At 44.6% G+C, this 18,409-nt stretch overlaps 1 protein-coding gene across 5 annotated transcripts in view; it reads right to left on the reverse strand.

The window, feature by feature from the left end:
- Positions 1 to 18,409, reverse strand: part of LOC143721223 (uncharacterized) — a 132,609-nt gene that overhangs the window by 42,518 nt on the left and 71,682 nt on the right. For 3 of the 5 annotated variants that reach the window (XM_077211503.1, XM_077211500.1, XM_077211501.1), the window contains exon 5: positions 15,914 to 16,036. In XM_077211503.1, the coding sequence (XP_077067618.1) occupies positions 15,914 to 16,036 (123 nt within the window). Of the gene's footprint in view, positions 1 to 15,895; positions 16,037 to 18,409 lie in introns of all 5 variants that reach the window. The other 2 variants (XM_077211504.1, XM_077211499.1) reach the window with 1 other exon arrangement.

Here is an 18,409-nt window from a genome sequence, read left to right on the forward strand (position 1 = left end):
GCCCGCTCCGGGCGCTGCCAAGCCAGGTGGCAAGCGACAGCGGAAGCTTTCCGGAGCGGGCCGCCCAGGAATGGATGAGATGCTCTTGGAGTGGCACGATCCCTCCCTCCCCCCGGGTGAGGGCCGGGTGGAGCCTTTGTTTGTGTGTGTGTCTGTTCCGCCGCTGTCTCCCTAAAAAAAAAAAAAAAAGCGGAGCAAGCGGTACCCACACTTCAAAGAGAGAGCAATTTCATCTGTTCCTGGGTCCCAAGAGGGCCAGTCTGGCGGGTGTGACCCTGTATAGCCTTACACCCCTCAGCTCCCCCTTGGTCGCCAGCAACCAGGTTGGTGCGTTCGAGGACCCGGTCATCCGCCTTCTCACGCGCCCCCTGCCGCTAGTGGAGACAGGTAAGTGTTGCACAGCACACTAACACCACTCTCTCTACTTTGCTGCCCCACCTCAGGCTCGGCTACCCCGCTCAAGTCAGTGATAATCATCACATTAGGTGTTGAGCAGACGTGCTCCTGAAAATTCAGTGATATTCATCACACCGAGTGTTGAGCAGTGCTCCTGACTTGTGCGCGCTTATCTTATCCTGCTGGCGAAGGATTTGATATAGCCGCTCCTCCAGCCGGTACGAAGGCCAGTTGTAAACTCGTTCTTCGTGCTACTAGGTGGTGGGTCGTGACCATCTTGGCCCAAGATTGGTCTGCAGCTCCGACCTGAAAGACATGTGCTTAAAAACAGATCTCTACCTTCCACACCGCAGGCCATCCTGTGGGTTGCGTGTAAGGGTGGAGTACCAGTACAGTGTCCTTCCCTTCGAGTGCTCCAGAGCCCGTTGGGTCTTCAGGTCAACTGGAAGAGAGTAATCTCGCCCACGGGCTGAGTATCTCTTTTTCAGTTTTGGAGATGGACTCGGTCTAACACGTCTCTCCAATGAGGATGTGTTCAGCTGGTGTTTGAAGTGAGAAAGGGTCCCACTGAAAGAACTTTCAGAGGCTCCTGGGTTATATGGTAGTTGCAGCCATTGGCTTCCTCCATATGTGACCACTTCAGCGCTAGCTTCACGATCGAGTCCCGAGGTGACCGTGGCAGAGCAGCTCACCCTGTGTGACTATAGTTCATCCCGGTCTGCTGCCAAACCCTCTTCAACAGAGGGGCCATGTACAAAGGGCGTGTTTTAACGGGGGCCTGGGCTCCCCTCGACTGCACGGGCATTCGTGCCTCGAGTTGTTAGACATTGCGACCGTTGCGCAAGCTTCCCTTGCATGTCACAACTCACCCGTCACCTCCTCCTTGGAGTCAGAAGCTTCTGAGGACGCTTTGTTCCACTCTTCCCGCTCTACTCAATCGTGCCGCCATCGAGCCTCACGACAGTTATAGCCAGGGCAAGTGGAGACTCCATCCCCTGGGTCCAGCTGGGTCATGACCATTCCGGGGCCGCTCAGTTGCCCCTCCGGTTTCGTCTTCCTGCCAGTGTTTGTACAAACCGAGCGGACTACCCTTGGACAATAATCCGACTGCCCCAGGGGCCCGCAGAAATGCGTTTAACCCCAGTGAGCCTTCTAAAAGCGACTGCGACTCATGGTCGCCTTACGCCTGCTCAAGTCAGTGAATTCATCACACTTCATGTTGAGCAGAAATGCTCCTGAAACTAAGTGAAGTTCATCGCACTCAGGTGTTGAGCAGCAATGCTCCTGTATCTCAGTGAGTTCATCACACTCAGGTGTTGAGCAGAAATGCTCCTGTAGCTCAGTGAATTCATCACACGCAGTGCTGAACTCGCACTCAAGTGTTGAGCAGAAATGCTCCTGAAGCTCAGTGTGTTTATCACACTCAGGTGTTGAACAGGAATGCTCCTGAAGCTCAGTGAACTTATCACACTCAAGTGCTGAGCAGAAAATGCTCCTGAAGCCCAGTGATCTTCACATGTTGTGTTGAGCAATGCTCCTGTCTTTTTGCGCCCGTCGCTTGCACCTACGTGCCAAGTCAGGAGAGGAACAGGTCTTCATAGTTGCCCCTTATTGGCCCAACTAGACCTGGTTCCTATCGACAGTCTTCCTGACTTCCCCTGAAAACTCTTTCAGGGACGGGGCACGATGGCACCCGCGTTCTTCCCCCGGAGATTCCGGGCGGTCTTACATCTGAACGCGGAGGTTCAGGTGGCTATCACAGGGACATGTGATAGTTACCATCACTTCTGCGAGCACCTCCTAGAAATGGGTAGCGTGCTTACGCCTTTAGAAGTGGAAGGTCTCGATCACTTCAGTGCTCTCTTTCCTGCAAAATGGGTTGGAGTAGGCTGTTTTCCTTCACCCTCAAAATGATGTTGCCTCGGTGTTTAAACGATGCTCATCGTGTTGCAGAAGTGTGCAGAAGCACGTTCTGATCGTCAGGTTCCTGAGGAGCAAGGTCTTGTAAATCCTTGCGTCCCTCTTTATCCTCTTGGGCCTTGTCCCTGGTGCGACTGCACTGCAGAGACCGCCCCTGATCCACTGGGCAGGCATACGCAACCAGGACGATCTAAACTTTAAATTATTTTTTAATGATTTAACCCAGTTAATTAAACGCTCTTTACTACAACACATGAGTGCCTTGGAGTATTTAACCTTCATAATTTGTGTGTAGACTTTAAAAGAATCACATTAGTCACAAGTGAATTATTAGTACACATATACAATACATTTTGGTTACTTATTTTTGTAAGGTAATGGGTTTCCTCAATTTAAGTAGACAGAACTCAGATAAACCTGTTAGTTTTAAGTTAAGTAGATTAACATTTTTAAGTGATTGCAATTAAATAAATTTAGCTTAGTCCAACTTAAAATAAAAAGTGATCACAACACATCTTTTGTTTCAGTAACTTTTACTTGTCAGTGGAACTCTGAATTGTCAAGATCACATAACTTATTTTTTATTAATTGCAAGTTTATTTACTTAATAATTTTAAGGCAACGGGTTTCCTCACTTTTTAAGTTAAGTCAACTGATCACTTTTTACAGTGTAGTAAACAGAAAGACAGTTCAGTTAGGTCTTTTCCATCAAAAACACAGATGAGAACAAGTCCTCTGTCGGCTCTCACAAATCATGAGCTGAGAATTTAGAAGTAAAGTGAACATTTCTGACTTTTTAATGTAGATTATATTTTACATTATTTACCCTCTCACCTCACAAAACTGTTAAATTTCAACCACATTTACGCTGCAACACTGTGAAATTGTTTTGTAAACACACAAAAGGCCAATGAAAAAATGTAAAGAGCCTTCCTTATCCTAAAACTTAAGCATGAGTTTAATCCTTTTATACCACAGTAGCTCAATCCTCCATTCCTATTGGCTGAGAGCTGCGGAGAGGTCCATGTCCGCCTTGAGGCGGCTGGAGCGCTGCCTGTTTGTTAAACTAATAATTGCCGTGTCATTACACTATAATTACACACAATGATCATTCCGCTGCCTGTGCGTATAGAGAGATTTGCATACCAGAAACACACATTAGCATGAATTAAATACCTCATCATTGCAATTATTAATGTTGAACAAGAGTGCTGAACTCCAGCATGAAGATGCCTAAAGGTGTAAACCACCATGACCATGTTTTCATATAGTAACACTGACTTCTTCTCATTATTTGATTGTGTGCTCTTGAAAATGTGGACAAACCCTTTTAATGTAACTTGAATTAATAAAGATCAATGAAAAGCAGGGATATATGCACATAGAATTTCTGTTTGTCAGTGCTGTGAGAATGAAATCCATTCTGTTTGTTTGAAATATAAAAGAGCATAAGAAAAATAGATAAAGAATATGTGCATCCAAATATCGCAACAATAATGTTTTTTCAAATTGTGGAAAAGGTGAGAGGGAAAAAAAACCTAAATGTATTTTAACAGTAAGACTTTTTTTAATATCTGCCCCAATATTAAACGAATGGTTTTTCTTAGCAAGGAGATCATCATATTTGGGGGTCCTTGGCAAAGTTTGACCCTGTGTTTGGGTTTTGCGGGTGGTCTCTATGTGGTTACTAAGGTGTTCTAAGAAGTTTTTGCCATGTTGCTATGTGGTTACTAGAGTAATCTGTGCGGTTGACCTAAGTCAAAAGAGCCCACCCGAAAGTCTCTGTAATTATCTGGTCCCTAGATATAACTAAGGTCACTCCTTTACTATGGGAAGGCTTGGCTTAGCAAACACTACTAATAAACTTGATATATAGCCAAAAACAACTCTTAGAGAGCATACTTACCCCCTGGAAATCCAGTGAGGTCATTGAAGTGATTGAAGACAACATGGATCAAACATTGTTCTGATGCTAATGCAATACTGTACAATGGACTCTAAGCAAGTTTTCTTTACATTCTAGTCAAGAGAGCTAATGAGATCTAATGAAAGAACTACTCTAAAGAGAACAGCTACTCAACTAATCCATTCCACCTTCATCAACACATCACAAGGCTAAAGTTGAGCAGCCCAAGAGGAGAGGAGCATTGTTGTGAAGCTCAGGCTAAGGGAAGGACCAAATCTAGGTACATAGATTAGCATCCACAGAGGGGATTATGGACACCTACTCCCATTTCAAAGCCTCGCCTTTTTTGAAGTTTTGGGGGTTGTTGGCTCTAAGTTGAGAAATTGTGAGTCTAAAAAGGCTAAACTCTCATTTGATTCCTCTGGGATCTCCTCAGCTTAATCCCCAGATCCTGGTCTCATCTTCCCTTGTTATTCGATCGCCCTAGGATCAGTGTCCAACCTGGCTACGGACACCCCCTTCTCATTTCCACCCCCCTTCATTAACTTCACTTAAGAAGATTAGCAAGCCCTTGGATGTTATTGTTTGCAAATCTGATTTCCCTGGTGTCATATTCTAGTAAACAACAGCATTGCGATGGATGCAACTGACCAGTGGGCATCTCTACTCATACATACCATTCACATATCATTCATGCAAACACCCCCCAAAGAAGAAGATATCAAATTCCACACATGGATCAATGAGACTCTGTGAATTTGTTTTTGATATATAAACCGGTTCATTTAAATGAACTATTTTCAACACAGTTGCATGACACTTCCTAACTATTATACGGTTTGGCAATTTGGTGGCAAATTCCTATGAATTCTTTCAATGTCATTTGTACGTTTTTTCACAACCTACTCACGCCCCACTGAGGGTTAGATTCAGGCTTACTTCATGTTTAAATGTATTTATCACAAATTGTATGTTTACACATTGAACAAATTTGTATTAAATTGCAACTTCGTAAAAATACTAAACAAAATTGTGTGAGATCAGGGTTGCGTTTCCCGAAAGCATAGATAGCCAACTATGGTTGCAAGTTCTGTCGTTATCAGCATAGTTCAACGAGTTGGTGTTTCCCGAAACCATATCCAACGAACATTACATCTTTGTCAAGAGATTTAAAGCGCCGATTTAAATTTAAGATTTTAAGATTTAAATGTAAATTTAAGATTTAAATTTATTTTATTAAAATAATTAGAATTAGTCCTCAGATACCATATCTGGCAAAAATCTGGCATTTATTAGATCACAAGAAGATTAATTAAAAGAAGTTCTCACTCCACCACCTGCATGACATCATTAACCAACGTGTTTTAAAGACAAATTTGTGACAATACGGTTTCGGAAAACAGTTGTGACTAGCTAGTTGATTTCTTCAACGATGCAATGTACTATGGTATTTAGGCAGCGAATTATGTCGTTGTATGGGAAACACACCCCAGATCAACTATTTAAGCGAATTATTTGGAGCTGAAAATTATAAATATCTGGGCATATGTGGGTGGATATTTTAGGCATTCACTTGACCATACAACTGCATTCCCAATACAATTTTGTCATGTTACCCCACTACTTTGGAATACCTACTCTGTTTTGAATACTGGAATATCTACTCTGTTCTGAAAATAATTACTGTCATGCTACTGAAATTTGTAGTTTAGTTGAAAGTTTTGCCATTTTTATTTCAGCCTCTCATTACAATTGATGATCTTCCTGAAACAACACTTGAGCATAATTACAGACAACAGATAGACAGAGTAAAACTAAAAATGACAGGAAAAGAGGGATACACAGATGAATTGGTTTGCATGACTTCTTTCTAGTGGCATGACGTAGAAGCGAAGGGGACGGGGATGAAGGGGTATAGGTAGAGTCGTACTTACGGTGACAAAGTCCTGCAGACGTGAAAAGAAGTAGGAAATGAATGTAATGAGATTGAAGACATCACAGACGCATAAATCAAACATGGTCAAAGGATGTATCGCACAAAGTCACACATTGCAATTCAATAGAGTGGCGTTTCCTGCAAAGATTCACAAGGGACTCAAGGTAACCATTTGATTGGGAACGAGGAGGCACTAATTAATTTGAAAAGCTGTTATCTTGCTCAGTATCTGCGTCTATGAGAGGGGTTTGAACCATTCGGCTGTGATGCTTCAAACACAAAGAGCTTCATTTCCCCTAGAGACACCAATGCCAAGTTCAGCCCACAAACCCTTTTCAATTCTGCCAAGCAATTCTAGCCATGCCATTAATTCCACAAAGCCAAATGTAATTGATTGATAAGGGCCTGAGATTAACCTTTCCTATGAGTTTTTGTCTCTCAATCGTGATGGCCACATAAGATGCAGTCTATCCCATCAACACTATCGCTTTTATCTGATCCTGGTTAAGAGCATTGGCCATTACTGTTGACCTGGGGGGACTGGATGAGCAAAAAGGTCCACTGAAAATGTCCATCTTTGACTGCCACATCTGAAGTCCAATCTGATGAGAATGTCCCATCTTATCTTCAAAGACAATGAAGATGCATTTGAACCAGTTCCTTGTTTGAAAAATGTATTGTTGGGTACAGAAGAAAATCTTGCGTGCTCTTTGGAAATGTCCCGTTGTTGTCTAAGTTAGCATCACTTACACAAAAGAACATTTTGCTGTTATCAGCTCATGCATGCTCGTGGACATATGATTTAAAGTGTCCTCTCTGGTGGGAGCAGGTGCACAAACTTGCACTGAACTGAAACAGAATCCCGCTGGACCGCATCAACCCTAACCAAGAGATATGGAAGATGCAACTAAAGATTGTGAAATCCACTTGACTTTGAAAACAAGTGGAAAGAACAATAAGCAATGTTTTGATTTTTGTTGATATCTTGAGGAAAAACACAATTTTAAACAGCTTTTATGAAAAGGGACATTTGCAGAAAAAAATGCCATTTGTGGGCCATGATTTGCTACTGATATAATTAACATGCTATAAAATTCCTATAGATTTAACTCTGTTTAATGTGTGAAATGTCCAATTCATTTTATTGTCAATGATATTTTATTTTTAAATGTGTGATTTATAACAGGCACACCAAAACTGAGTGATACTAACAGAATTTACTTTATTCAAATTCTAAGTATATAACTGCCAAACTTAATGTAACAGAGTTGAAATAATGTTGTGATTTCGAGTTATACTTAGGGTTAGTAAAGTTAGACTTAGTAGTTAGACTTATTGTTTTTTTAAATGTACACAAATGGCACATATCTCTGAGAATGGCCCATAAATATCTTCGCCCGGTTGCAAGCACCTTAAATTTTTCCCTTAAGTATGAGACGTGATTTCCCCTCAGCTAAGTGAATGACTTAAGGGTGTTGCATATAATCCCTTAAACGGTTCTCTTAGGTAATGGAAACCGTTAAGTGTTTCACGACAGCGACCCAGGTTTTGCCATTATAAAATTTGATTGCTGACAATCAGTCAATAAGTTTCACGTTTCAAGTTTCACGAGATTTAACGCTATGGGGAATGATATACCAACGCCACCATGCTGAGGGGAGAGCATGCCAAATAATGGCTGTTACAAAAAGTCAAAGATAAAACACTCCCTCTTTGGGTCACTTGGGGTGGGGCAAACAGTGCAGCGTGCGTTCGCTGGGAACCAATGCGTCCCGAAGCGCAGTTGACGGCGGGAAGCCGACATCGATTTCCTGTGGGCTCCACGGAGGAGACGACCTTGATCGCTCCGCCACGGGTTGGGGAGCCTGAAGAGATCCTACGTTTGCTAGGATCTCTTTCCCGAAGCCTTTTTCGCCTGCAGGACGGCCCTCAGGTTTGTCTATATGCTGAGGAACTTGTAGATTGGTCAGGGCAGACTTCTTGGATCTCGAGCGGCGAGGGAGATACTCCTTGAAGGCTCCAGACTGCTTTTTCGCCTCCTGAAACCTGTCGACGACTGTATTTATCCCACGTCGTCGAACAGGCCAGAAGGCAAAATCGGGGCATCAAGGAGGAAAGCCCTGTCTTTCTCCTTGATGCCTGACAGATTCAACCATAGATGCCTCTCCAAGACCACCATAGCCGTCATGGAACGGCCATCAAGTGCAGACTAGCACCAGCCCGACCCGCAGCCATATAAGCCCTGCCCACCAAATCAGATGCATCGCAGCAGGGTTAGGTGGGCAGCACCGGGGTCTTCAGGGATGACGCAGCGTAGGGGATAAATAACTACCCAATGGCTCTTCCACCCGATAATCATCCCATAAATATTTTCTCTCGCCCAAAAGATGTTGCTGTGATCTAAAACAGGGGGGTTGGACAACCATGAGGTGTGTGGCTTGTTCCGGGAAAAAATGGTAGACCCCGGCGATGAGGTTGCTCTCTGTGCTGCAGGAAGCACTCGTCCAACTCGCTAACTGTCTGCGCTTCCTGGCTTTCACGTGGCCAACTGATGTTTAAACGGTTCACGGCACGAGAAACAACCTCTACCAGCTCCTCATATGAGGGGGCATAGAGTGGCAAGTCATCTCTAAAATCCCTTTGGGAGGAGGAAGCCGCTGAGCGGGCTTCCGCACGAGGTGGGAGAACATCGGAACTGGCAGAGGATTCCTGAGAAAGTGCCTCAGCCGTCTCAGGATCCGCTGTCAGATCCATTTGCGAACCCCATGATATGTGCCGCACGGGGAACGCCAGCATGATCATCATCATCGAAGATGGCCAAGCGGGGCCGCAGCACCTCGAAAGGGAACTCATAATGGCACAAGCAGATCCCTCAGGAACTGATCGTGCATGGTCTGAGCACAAACAATAAACGCAATAAACGCAAAGTTGCGTGTCATCAAGTATCAAATATCTATGCACACACTTCCTGAAGCGTTTTTCACAAGCCATGATTACCTTTTTGGAAGTTTCAAGCTGAAGTGTACAAACAAGACAGTACCTGAAGACGAAAAAGTTGTTGACATGTTCTCCAGGCTCCCCTTGTACACTTCTGGGTCGCACTAGTAGTGATGTCATAGGTCAGAGCTGTCACCGGCCAATAGGATTGCTGTGATTAGATAAGCATTTCAGACACCGATTCATGCGAAGGCATTACTCATAGCATCAAATCGACGCAGTGCGAGTTCCCTTTCGAAAAGGAACCAAATATGAAAGAGAAGGAACAGACGAGACAGAAACTCAAATTGATATTTTATTAGAAATTGAAAATTCTGTCATTATACTCACCCTAATGTCAGTCTAAACCAATAAGACTTTCATTCATATTTAGAAACAAATAAAGATATTTTAAATATTCGCTCATCATTTCTGTCAATTTATTGAAAGACATAAAAGTAATCCATGATTCAGGCTGTTTCGGAAGCTCAAACGTGCGTGCAAGTGCAAAAACCAATGAGGTTTGTTCTTGCGTGTGACGCACACATGTTTTAAAGCTTCCGTTAACCATATAAAATGTGCTTTATGGGTTGTGAAAAAACTGCAAATTTTTTTATTTGTTTATAATATAAAGTGGCCGATCGCGTCTCGTAAGAAGACTTGTATTGAACCTGCTCGGTCCGTGTAACACTTAAGGTGAAGTTTTCCAAACCTTATGTTATACTTAGGAAAATGACTGTTAAGGGGCTTTATGCAACACTTATCATTTCTTTAAGATATTACTTCAGGAAAAATATATATTTAAGGGAAATTCTTAGGGTGTATGACGTTTCACCTAAAGAAACGCTTAAGGGCTATTTTTTGCAACACCCTTTGCCACACCATTACAATTAAGGTGCTTTATGCAACCAGGCATAAGTAATTTTCCAGGCATTCAGTAAATTTACAGTAAAATTTAGTTTTTGCTCCCAAAAAAATATTTCTAATACTCATGTATACATCATGTATTTTATTTTCAAGAAAAGGAAGTGTTTTTTTTGTCCTTGCATGTCGATCTCAGCCCCATTATGTGGTGTATTTATAACTTTAAAAATAATTCTTTGAGATTTTGATCATATTTACAGTGTATTTAAATGAGTCACATGTTTTTTTTAACCTCACGGTTCAAACAAGTGTCAATTAGTTTAGTTTTTCATTACACACTTACAGTATATTGGCCTTGTCAAACTCAGTATTTATATTCAATTGTGGAAATTGCAGTAAATTGCAAGAGACAACTTCTCACTTTGAGCACACAAATGTGTGTGTGTCATTTATTTATAGAACGTAAACACACAAAAAGCAAATGGCGCTGACAAGCGTCCCACGTGAGCATGCATTCAGAGCATTTAAAGGGACCGCGATCCCTGAACAGTCATGAAGAACAAAGTGCTGCGTTTACAACCAACAGTGTAGTTCAACGCTTGACAACAAAGGTGAATTATGTATCTGACATTCACTACACACGTCCCCCCAGAATTCACCATATCAGAAGAAGAACCAAACGGTCAACGTGGAGGTGGACGTATCAGTCGGCCACAATGGCTGCGCTGTGCCGGAGGTTGAGGAGACCCCACTGCAGCCTGTGTCCTGTCATAACACAGGTGTGAGGCATGGAGTGTGGGAGGCTTGGGAGGGAGGGGAGCAAGGGGTGGGGGCAGAGCAGGAGGCCGTCCGCGTCGTGGGGGCTGAGCCAGGTCAATAGGCCTAGCTATGTCCAAGTGAGCCGGTTTAAGACGGTCAATGGAGAGTCGTTCCGGTTTGCTGCCCCTGTGCACCACAAAATGTTTGTTCCCCATCTCCAGTACCCGGAATGGGCCCTCGTAGGGCGGGCGTAGCGGTCCCCTGTGGGCATGGTGGCGAATGAAAAAATAGTCAGCCATCTGAAGACCAGCGGGGATGTGCGACTGAGGGAGGCCGTGACAGGAAGTAGGGACAGGTGCGAAAAGCCTCGCATTGTCCAGTAGAGTAGACCGCTGGAGAGTAGCAGACCAGGGAACCGTGGTGCTAGGGACAAAATCCCCTGGCACCAGCAATGGCTGGCCATAAACAAGCTCCGCGGATGAGGACTGAGGGTCCTCCTTTGGCGCAGTCCTGATGCCCTGCATCACCCACGGGAGCTTGTCGACCCAGTTGCTGTCTTTGAGGCTGGCACGCAGGGCAGCCTTCATCGACCAATGAAAATGTTCACAGAGTCCGTTAGCCTGCGGATGATATGCGGACGTGCAGTGGAGTTTCACTCCGAGGCTCTGTGCGACAGCGTCCCACAGCTCAGACGTAAACTGCGCGCCTCGGTCAGAGGATATATACAAAGGGGTGCCGAAACGGGCAACCCAGGTGCCAATAAATGCCTGTTTCATCTCGACGGACGTAACTGACGTCAGTGGCACAGCCTCATGCCAGCGGGTGGTCCTGTCAACCATAGTTAACAGATATGTGAAACCGTGAGAGGAGGGCAGAGAGTACTTTGGCCCGTGGCACTCAACACAGGTGTTAGCCCAGTCCCTAACATCCTTCTTGAGGCCGAGCCAAACAGACTTTGCTGCAACCAGTCTCTGTGACGCCTTCGAACCTGGGTGGGAGAGACAATGGATGGCATCAAAAACTTGTCGTCTCCATCCCGAGGGAACGACCGGCCGAGGACTACCTGAGGAGAATTTACACAGGAGCGCAGTGCCCCTGTATTCAAGGTCTTCAGGAGTTGCACGTCCGGGTCTGTGGACTGATTTGCCCCCATTTGCCGGTCGTAATCCAAACCAAGATGTACTGCCCCTGCCACAGCCCGTGATAGGCAGTCCGCCACGCGGTTGTTCTTACCGGCAACGTGCTGCAAGTCCGTGGTAAACTCTGAAATTTAGGACAGATGCCGTTGCTGGCAGGCGGACCACGGCTCAGCCACTTTGGCCATGGCAAAAGTTAGTGACTTGTGGTCCACAAAAGCAGCAAAGTGTCGGCCTTCCAGCATTGAACGAAAGTGTCTGATGGCGAGGTAGAGACCCAGCAGCTCCCGATCGAAAGTGCTGTACTTCCGCTCACAGGGGCGCAGCTGACGGCTAAAGAAAGCCAGCAACTGCCAGGCCCCGGCTTCCCACTAATCGTAGACAGCACCGACGGCGTAGTCCGAGGCGTCCGAGGCGATGGCGATGGGGACTGTAGGAGAAGGGTGTGCAAGCCTTAGTGGCAGCAAAAGCCTTGTCCCTGCCATCAGTCCAGTCCACATCCTGCTTGGGTTTACCTTTGAAGACCTCGTGCAAGGGCCGCATGAGCTGAGCGGCTCGAGGGATGAAGCGGTGTTAAAAATTCACCATGCCAAGGAACTCCTGCAGGGATTTGACAGTGTGTGGGCTTGGGAACTGTGTTACTTCCTCCACCTTTGATGGGAAAGGGACTGACCCGTCCTTAGTGACTATGTGTCCCAGGAAGTCGATGGTGAAGACACCGAACTGGCACTTGGCGGGGCTGACAACAATCCATGTTGGCTAAGCCGCTCAAAAAGGGTTTGGAGGTGTGCCAGGTGCTGAGACTTGGACGTGCTCGCTACCAGGATGTCATCCAAGTACACAAAAAGGAAAGTCAGGTCCAGCAAAACAGAGTCCATGAGGCGCTGAAAAGATTGGGCGGCTTTTTTAAGGCTGTACGGCATGCGCAGGAACTCAAACAGAGCAAACGGCGTGATCACTGCCATTTTGGGAATGTCCAGTAGGTGTACTGGCACCTGATGGTATCCCCGGAGGAGGTCCAGCTTGGAAAAAATCACCTTGCCAGCCAAGTGTGCTGAAAAATCCTGTATGTTCGGGACAGGGTATCGGTCGGGTGTCGTTGCCTCATTAAGCCGCCGGGAGTCGCCACACGGTAACCAGCCGCCACCCGGTTTGAGGACGATATGGAGGGGTGGTCGAGTCAAGGCGCCGAGCACGTGCGTAGACGGGTGGACCAGTAGTGGCGAGATGGTGCTCCACACCATGCTTCACGGCAGATGCAGAGAAAGTAGGCTGAGTGAGGGCTGGGAAACTGGCAAGTAGACGGTGGAAATCATCAGAAGCTAAGAGCATGCTAGACAGTTGTATGGAGTCGGCCTCGCTGAGTGTGCACGTATACGAACAAAATGTGATGGCGTCAAACAGACGGCGGTTCTTAACATCTACCAACAATCCATGTGCACACAAAAAATCAGTACCGAGGAGGGGGACGGCAAACTTTGCTGTAACAAAATCCCAGCCAAACTGCTGTCCTTCGAAACACAATTCGACGTACCTCGTTCCATATGTGCGGATGGGGCTACCATTGGCAGCTTGCATAGGGGGGCCGTGGCTGTCGGACACCATGTCCAAATGGGATGCAGGCAGGACGCTCCTCTGTGTTCCCGTGTCGCACAGAAAACGGCGTCCGGAGATGCTGTCACGGATGAAAAGCAGCCTGCCTACGCGGCCGACACTCATGGCCACTATTGAGCGCCGGCCCTGGCGTTTCCCGAACCGCCGAAACTGCATGGCGAACGGCATTTGGTAGCCTTACTTCCAAACTTTGCATGGTAGAAACACAAGCCTGAAAGCTGTTGGGGGCCAGAAGACTGCTGCCGACGAGAAGTGGTTGCAGTGGTGAGTGTGGAATCGTCCCTCATCACCGAAGCGATGTGCAGGGGAATAAACGCGGCCGCACAATGTCCTTGACTCGCCAGGAAAAATTTATCACCCTCTTCAGCCAGTCTCCGAAAGTCAGTGATTGTTGTCTTGGCTAATGCAGCTCTCACTTGGGAAGGTAGCTGACACAGGAAAAGCTGGATGAATAGAAAATCCGGTCTGTGTTCGCCCAAAAGATCCAGCATACGGTCCATGACCTCGGACGGTTTGCTGTAACCCAGTCCTTGAAGTGAGAAAAGCCTGCTGGCTCTCTCAGTGTCCGACAGTTCAAACGTTTTCAACAGGTGGGCTTTGAGTGCTGCATACTTCTCATTTTCCGGAGGATTTGTAATAAGGCTCACCACTCTGGATGCTGTTGAATTTCCGAGAGCCGACACAACGTAGTAGTATTTCGTTGTATCCGCGTTGATCTCGCGCAACGCAAACTGCGCTTCAGTCTGGGCGAACCATGCAGATGCCGACGATTCCCAAAATTCGGGGAGTTTGAGGGTGACAGCGTTCGTGGTCATGGTCGTGTCTCTGGATACGTCCAGCAGACTAATGTTGGGGTCACCAGTGTGGAAATTGCAGTACATTGCAAGAGACAACATCTCACTTTGAGCACACGAATGCGCGTGTCATTTATTTATAGAACGTAAACACACAAAAAGCAAATGGCGCTGACAAGCGTCCCACGTGAGCATGCATTCAGAGCATTTAAAGGGACCGCGATCCCTGAACAGTCATGAAGAACAAAGTGCTGCGTTTACAACCAACAGTATAGAACTGCGCTTGAAAAAACGAAGGCGAATTATGTATCTGACATTCACTACACAATGCTCAATAGTCAACCCTGTTATAAGAAAACAAAAAACAGTGGTTTATTAAAAATATTTGTATGGCCCTAAGGACAAGAATATTGATTGTAATGTGGATGATAATTTTTAGCTAATTAGATATTTTTGCACTGATCTTCAACCCTGAGCATTTTAAATTTAACAAGGTCGACAAAATGTCTTTTGAAAATAATTATATTAATAATAATATATTTTTTTTTTTCCGTTGTGTGATTTATACAAACTGAGTGATACTACCAGAATTTACTCCGTTATTTATTCAAGTAAATAAATGCTAAAATTAGTTGAAAATTAATTGAAATAATGTAGTGCGTTAACGTTAACTGCGTTAGACTGCAGTTTAGTAACACTATTTATGCATTTTTTTGTTAAGTTCAAGAGCAACTGTTTCAAAGTAATACATTTTTTCCCAATACATTTTCAGGTCACAAATGACACCATTTTCTGTGAATGATCCATTAATATCTGGTAAAAGTAGAGTAAAATCAGAATCTATTAGCATTAGCAGTAGTTACGGAGGTGGTAAATGTTCTTGTCAGTTGCTCTACAGCACGCTGCAAGCATCTAGCAGCGCCAGCCGTTCCCTGTCATCCTCTCCGCCGCGTAAATTCACTAAACTTCATGGAAATTTAATAAGTGCTGCTGCTTTGGGCCTCCCTCCCGTAGAGCCGCGAAACCGTTGCTGCTGCCAGGCACATATGTGATGATTTACAACCAGACACAAGTCTACCACCTTCCTTCTTTTCCCCCTTCTCCATTTTCTGTGTCCAGCCATCTCCCTTGTTTCGGAAGTGTGTGTAAGTGGCAGAATACACAGCCTTGGGGCCAAAGGCTTCTGAAGTTAAGCCAGTACAGGCTGCGCTTGCATCCAGGGGACAAACAATATCTGGAAGTCGTCAGTGTGTTTTCTTTTCTTTTTTCTTCACCTTTAAAGAAGACCCGCTCTGTTCCCCTAACACTATCAGGCAGCAAAACGCTCCTGGTCAAACAACAATCCGTTCCTGTCTGAGTCTTTTCATCCTGCCCTAAATCTTCAAAAGAGACACTCTCTGGTTCTATGCAGTAACGTAATCCTCATCCTAATTAGCTTGACCCTTACAATAGAGGAAACACAACCGCTGCAACCCTCCAGTTGCTACACAAATTACTGGTCATCAGGAAATGGTAGTACTGGCACCATGCACAGAATATTAAATCATGATTTTTAGTTACATTATGGAAACATTTGCATTTTTACAAGTAAAACGCAATGGTGCAGACTCACCTTTTTGGAGAGGAGTGTGGGGTCCTGTTGCAGAAGCAGGAACAGGGTCGTAGCGTTTCCCAGCGCCGCACACCGCAGCCACTCCCTCTCGATGGGCTCCATCTGTATCCGGGGAAACAGGGACTGCAAACAAGATATGGAAACAAGACATAAAGACTGAGAAAATTAGTTAACACGCTGTAAAATCCAACATTGACTCTAACTAACACTTTTTAGTTTACTTTACTTAATGTCTTAAATTATTGAAGAAATCTAGTAATCTGTGTTATTCACATACTATGCCTTTTTTGGTAGTTAAGATTAATTGATTGGTTTGAGTACCATTTGGTCAAGCAGAAATAAATAATTATTGCTTGTAAATAACTATTTTTCTTTATTATATTTTCCTTGTAGATAGCTTATTAAACACAGCCTGTTTATTAAAGAACTTACCTCGCAGTCTCCTACTTCTAAAAAACTGGACATCGCTCGCTGAATTCATGTTAACAATGCAGCACACTGCTATTTAAAATGTTTATAATTGCACATTAATTCACAGACAATAGTTGTGTCCCAAATGATGTACTATACCCTGTCCACTTAAACTATGCATTATATCTATTGTATGCATTTTATAAGGTTATTTTATCCTCCACCATCAGAGTCTGATGGCCCCGCTCCTTCTGCTTGTGAGGAAAAGCTGAGACAGTTGAGTGCATGACGAGTCCAAACTTTTCTTCACCCTGACTAAATAAGTATATCATACAGGTATTTGAAGGACACTTTTTTCTTGTTGGAATTTTTAAGTGCTAATAATACACTTCTCAGAATCTTTGTACTATAAAATGGCATACAATTGGGACGAAATGGAAAGTTCCTAAATATTAGTTTAAAAAATAGTCAACTCAAGTCACCTTCATTTATAAAGCACTTTTAACAGTATGGATTGTTTCAAAGCCACTTTACAGTGATATGGGGGTTACAGTGATAATAGAAATTACTGTAACAGATTGTTTAGGCTTTACCACAGCTCTAGAATAAAGTTATTGTCCAGCTAAAGTTAGTTTTGATTGATTCACTTCCGTTGTGAAGATCATTAGTTATTAACTTAGGGGCCGCTTAAACGACACCGTTTTAACAGAAAAAGCCTCAAAAACGCAAACCCGCGAAAACGCAGACGGCGCACACAATGCACATGCGCATCACGTGTTTAGTCGATAGGTATGCGCGTTTGAATATGTGCGCAGGCGTGTAGTCCTTCTTCACAAATCAACCCTCAACAAACCACTTGTCTGGCCTTAAAAATGTATAATACAGAATTTAAAGTCTGTTATAATACTCCTTCTAGTTTTGACCTTTCTCCATTTCTAATCTAAGGCCGGTTCCAGGCAGCCTCCCTCTAAACAGAACCAGACAGAGTTTCTTGTCACACTGATCAATGACCTGTGACCAAGTCTGGGGCCCTGCTGACGCCCGTGGCCAGCACAAGGGCCCCGTTGTTCAATCTGACAGGACGCGTCAGGGATCCTATACTCAGATAACAGGATCCGAGGGAAGACCGTGGATCGCAAAACCACTAATCCTTCTGTTTAGCACCTGTTTATGATATGACAAATTGAAGCCCCCACCGTGAAGGTCCTGACATTATTGCATTTCTGTTCAAAACATTAATTCAACATGGCAACTGAGGGGCTGCCGATTAGAGCGAGTGGCCGAGCGTGTACATTGACATATGTAACTGATAAAAGGAATATAGATCTGAACCCTAAAAAAACAAATACTTCACAGGGTTATATTAGAAACAAAGAAAGAAAGAAAGGAAAACTAGAAGAGGAAAAGGAGGTTTTTGGCAGAGGCTAGGATCCTGTGGCCTTGCCCCACTGTGACCTCTGACCCCGCGTTAAAGGCAGAGCGTGCAGAAAGACGGAGGAAAGCGTCTGCAGATCAAAAGGAGCTGACAGATGAAGGCGAGGGGTCTGCGTGACCTTGACTCTTAAACTTCAGCTGCGTCTCCAGACGAGAAAACACTGATGTGAGCTCCATTCATTTGTTTGCTAGCAACACCCAATGCCAGATAACATAAGCTGCTAATTAAAGACAGCTCATTAGAAAGCAACCAGATACGCCACAATCTAAAGTGTGCCATCAAAATGCTGTGCACTAAAGGCCATCATAGGACTATTTAACATTCTCAAAATGCTATGACTTACTTATTTGATCATATTAATTGCTGGAAACTCAAGCCAAGAGAGAACAAAGATGGTCCCTGCAAATACGTCACAAGCACACTCAGATACACATCCCATGATGCCTTGTGCTGAGGAAACTCCTACTATGAGAGGGCAGACCCCAATAACAAGATCTATAAAAATAACTGTGACATCCTGTTGCTATGGTCAACAAACAGCGAGATGATTGATGAAGACAAACTGCTGCAGTGATGGACATTGCGAGATATCTCTCTAAGACTGCCTGTCTACCTCAGCCCTTACGGACACATGAAAGCTCAGAAGTCTC

Source organism: Siphateles boraxobius, unplaced genomic scaffold, assembly GCF_051911475.1.
Source record: "Siphateles boraxobius isolate OS27281-9 unplaced genomic scaffold, OSU_SipBor_1 65, whole genome shotgun sequence".
Lineage (NCBI taxonomy): Eukaryota > Metazoa > Chordata > Actinopteri > Cypriniformes > Leuciscidae > Siphateles > Siphateles boraxobius.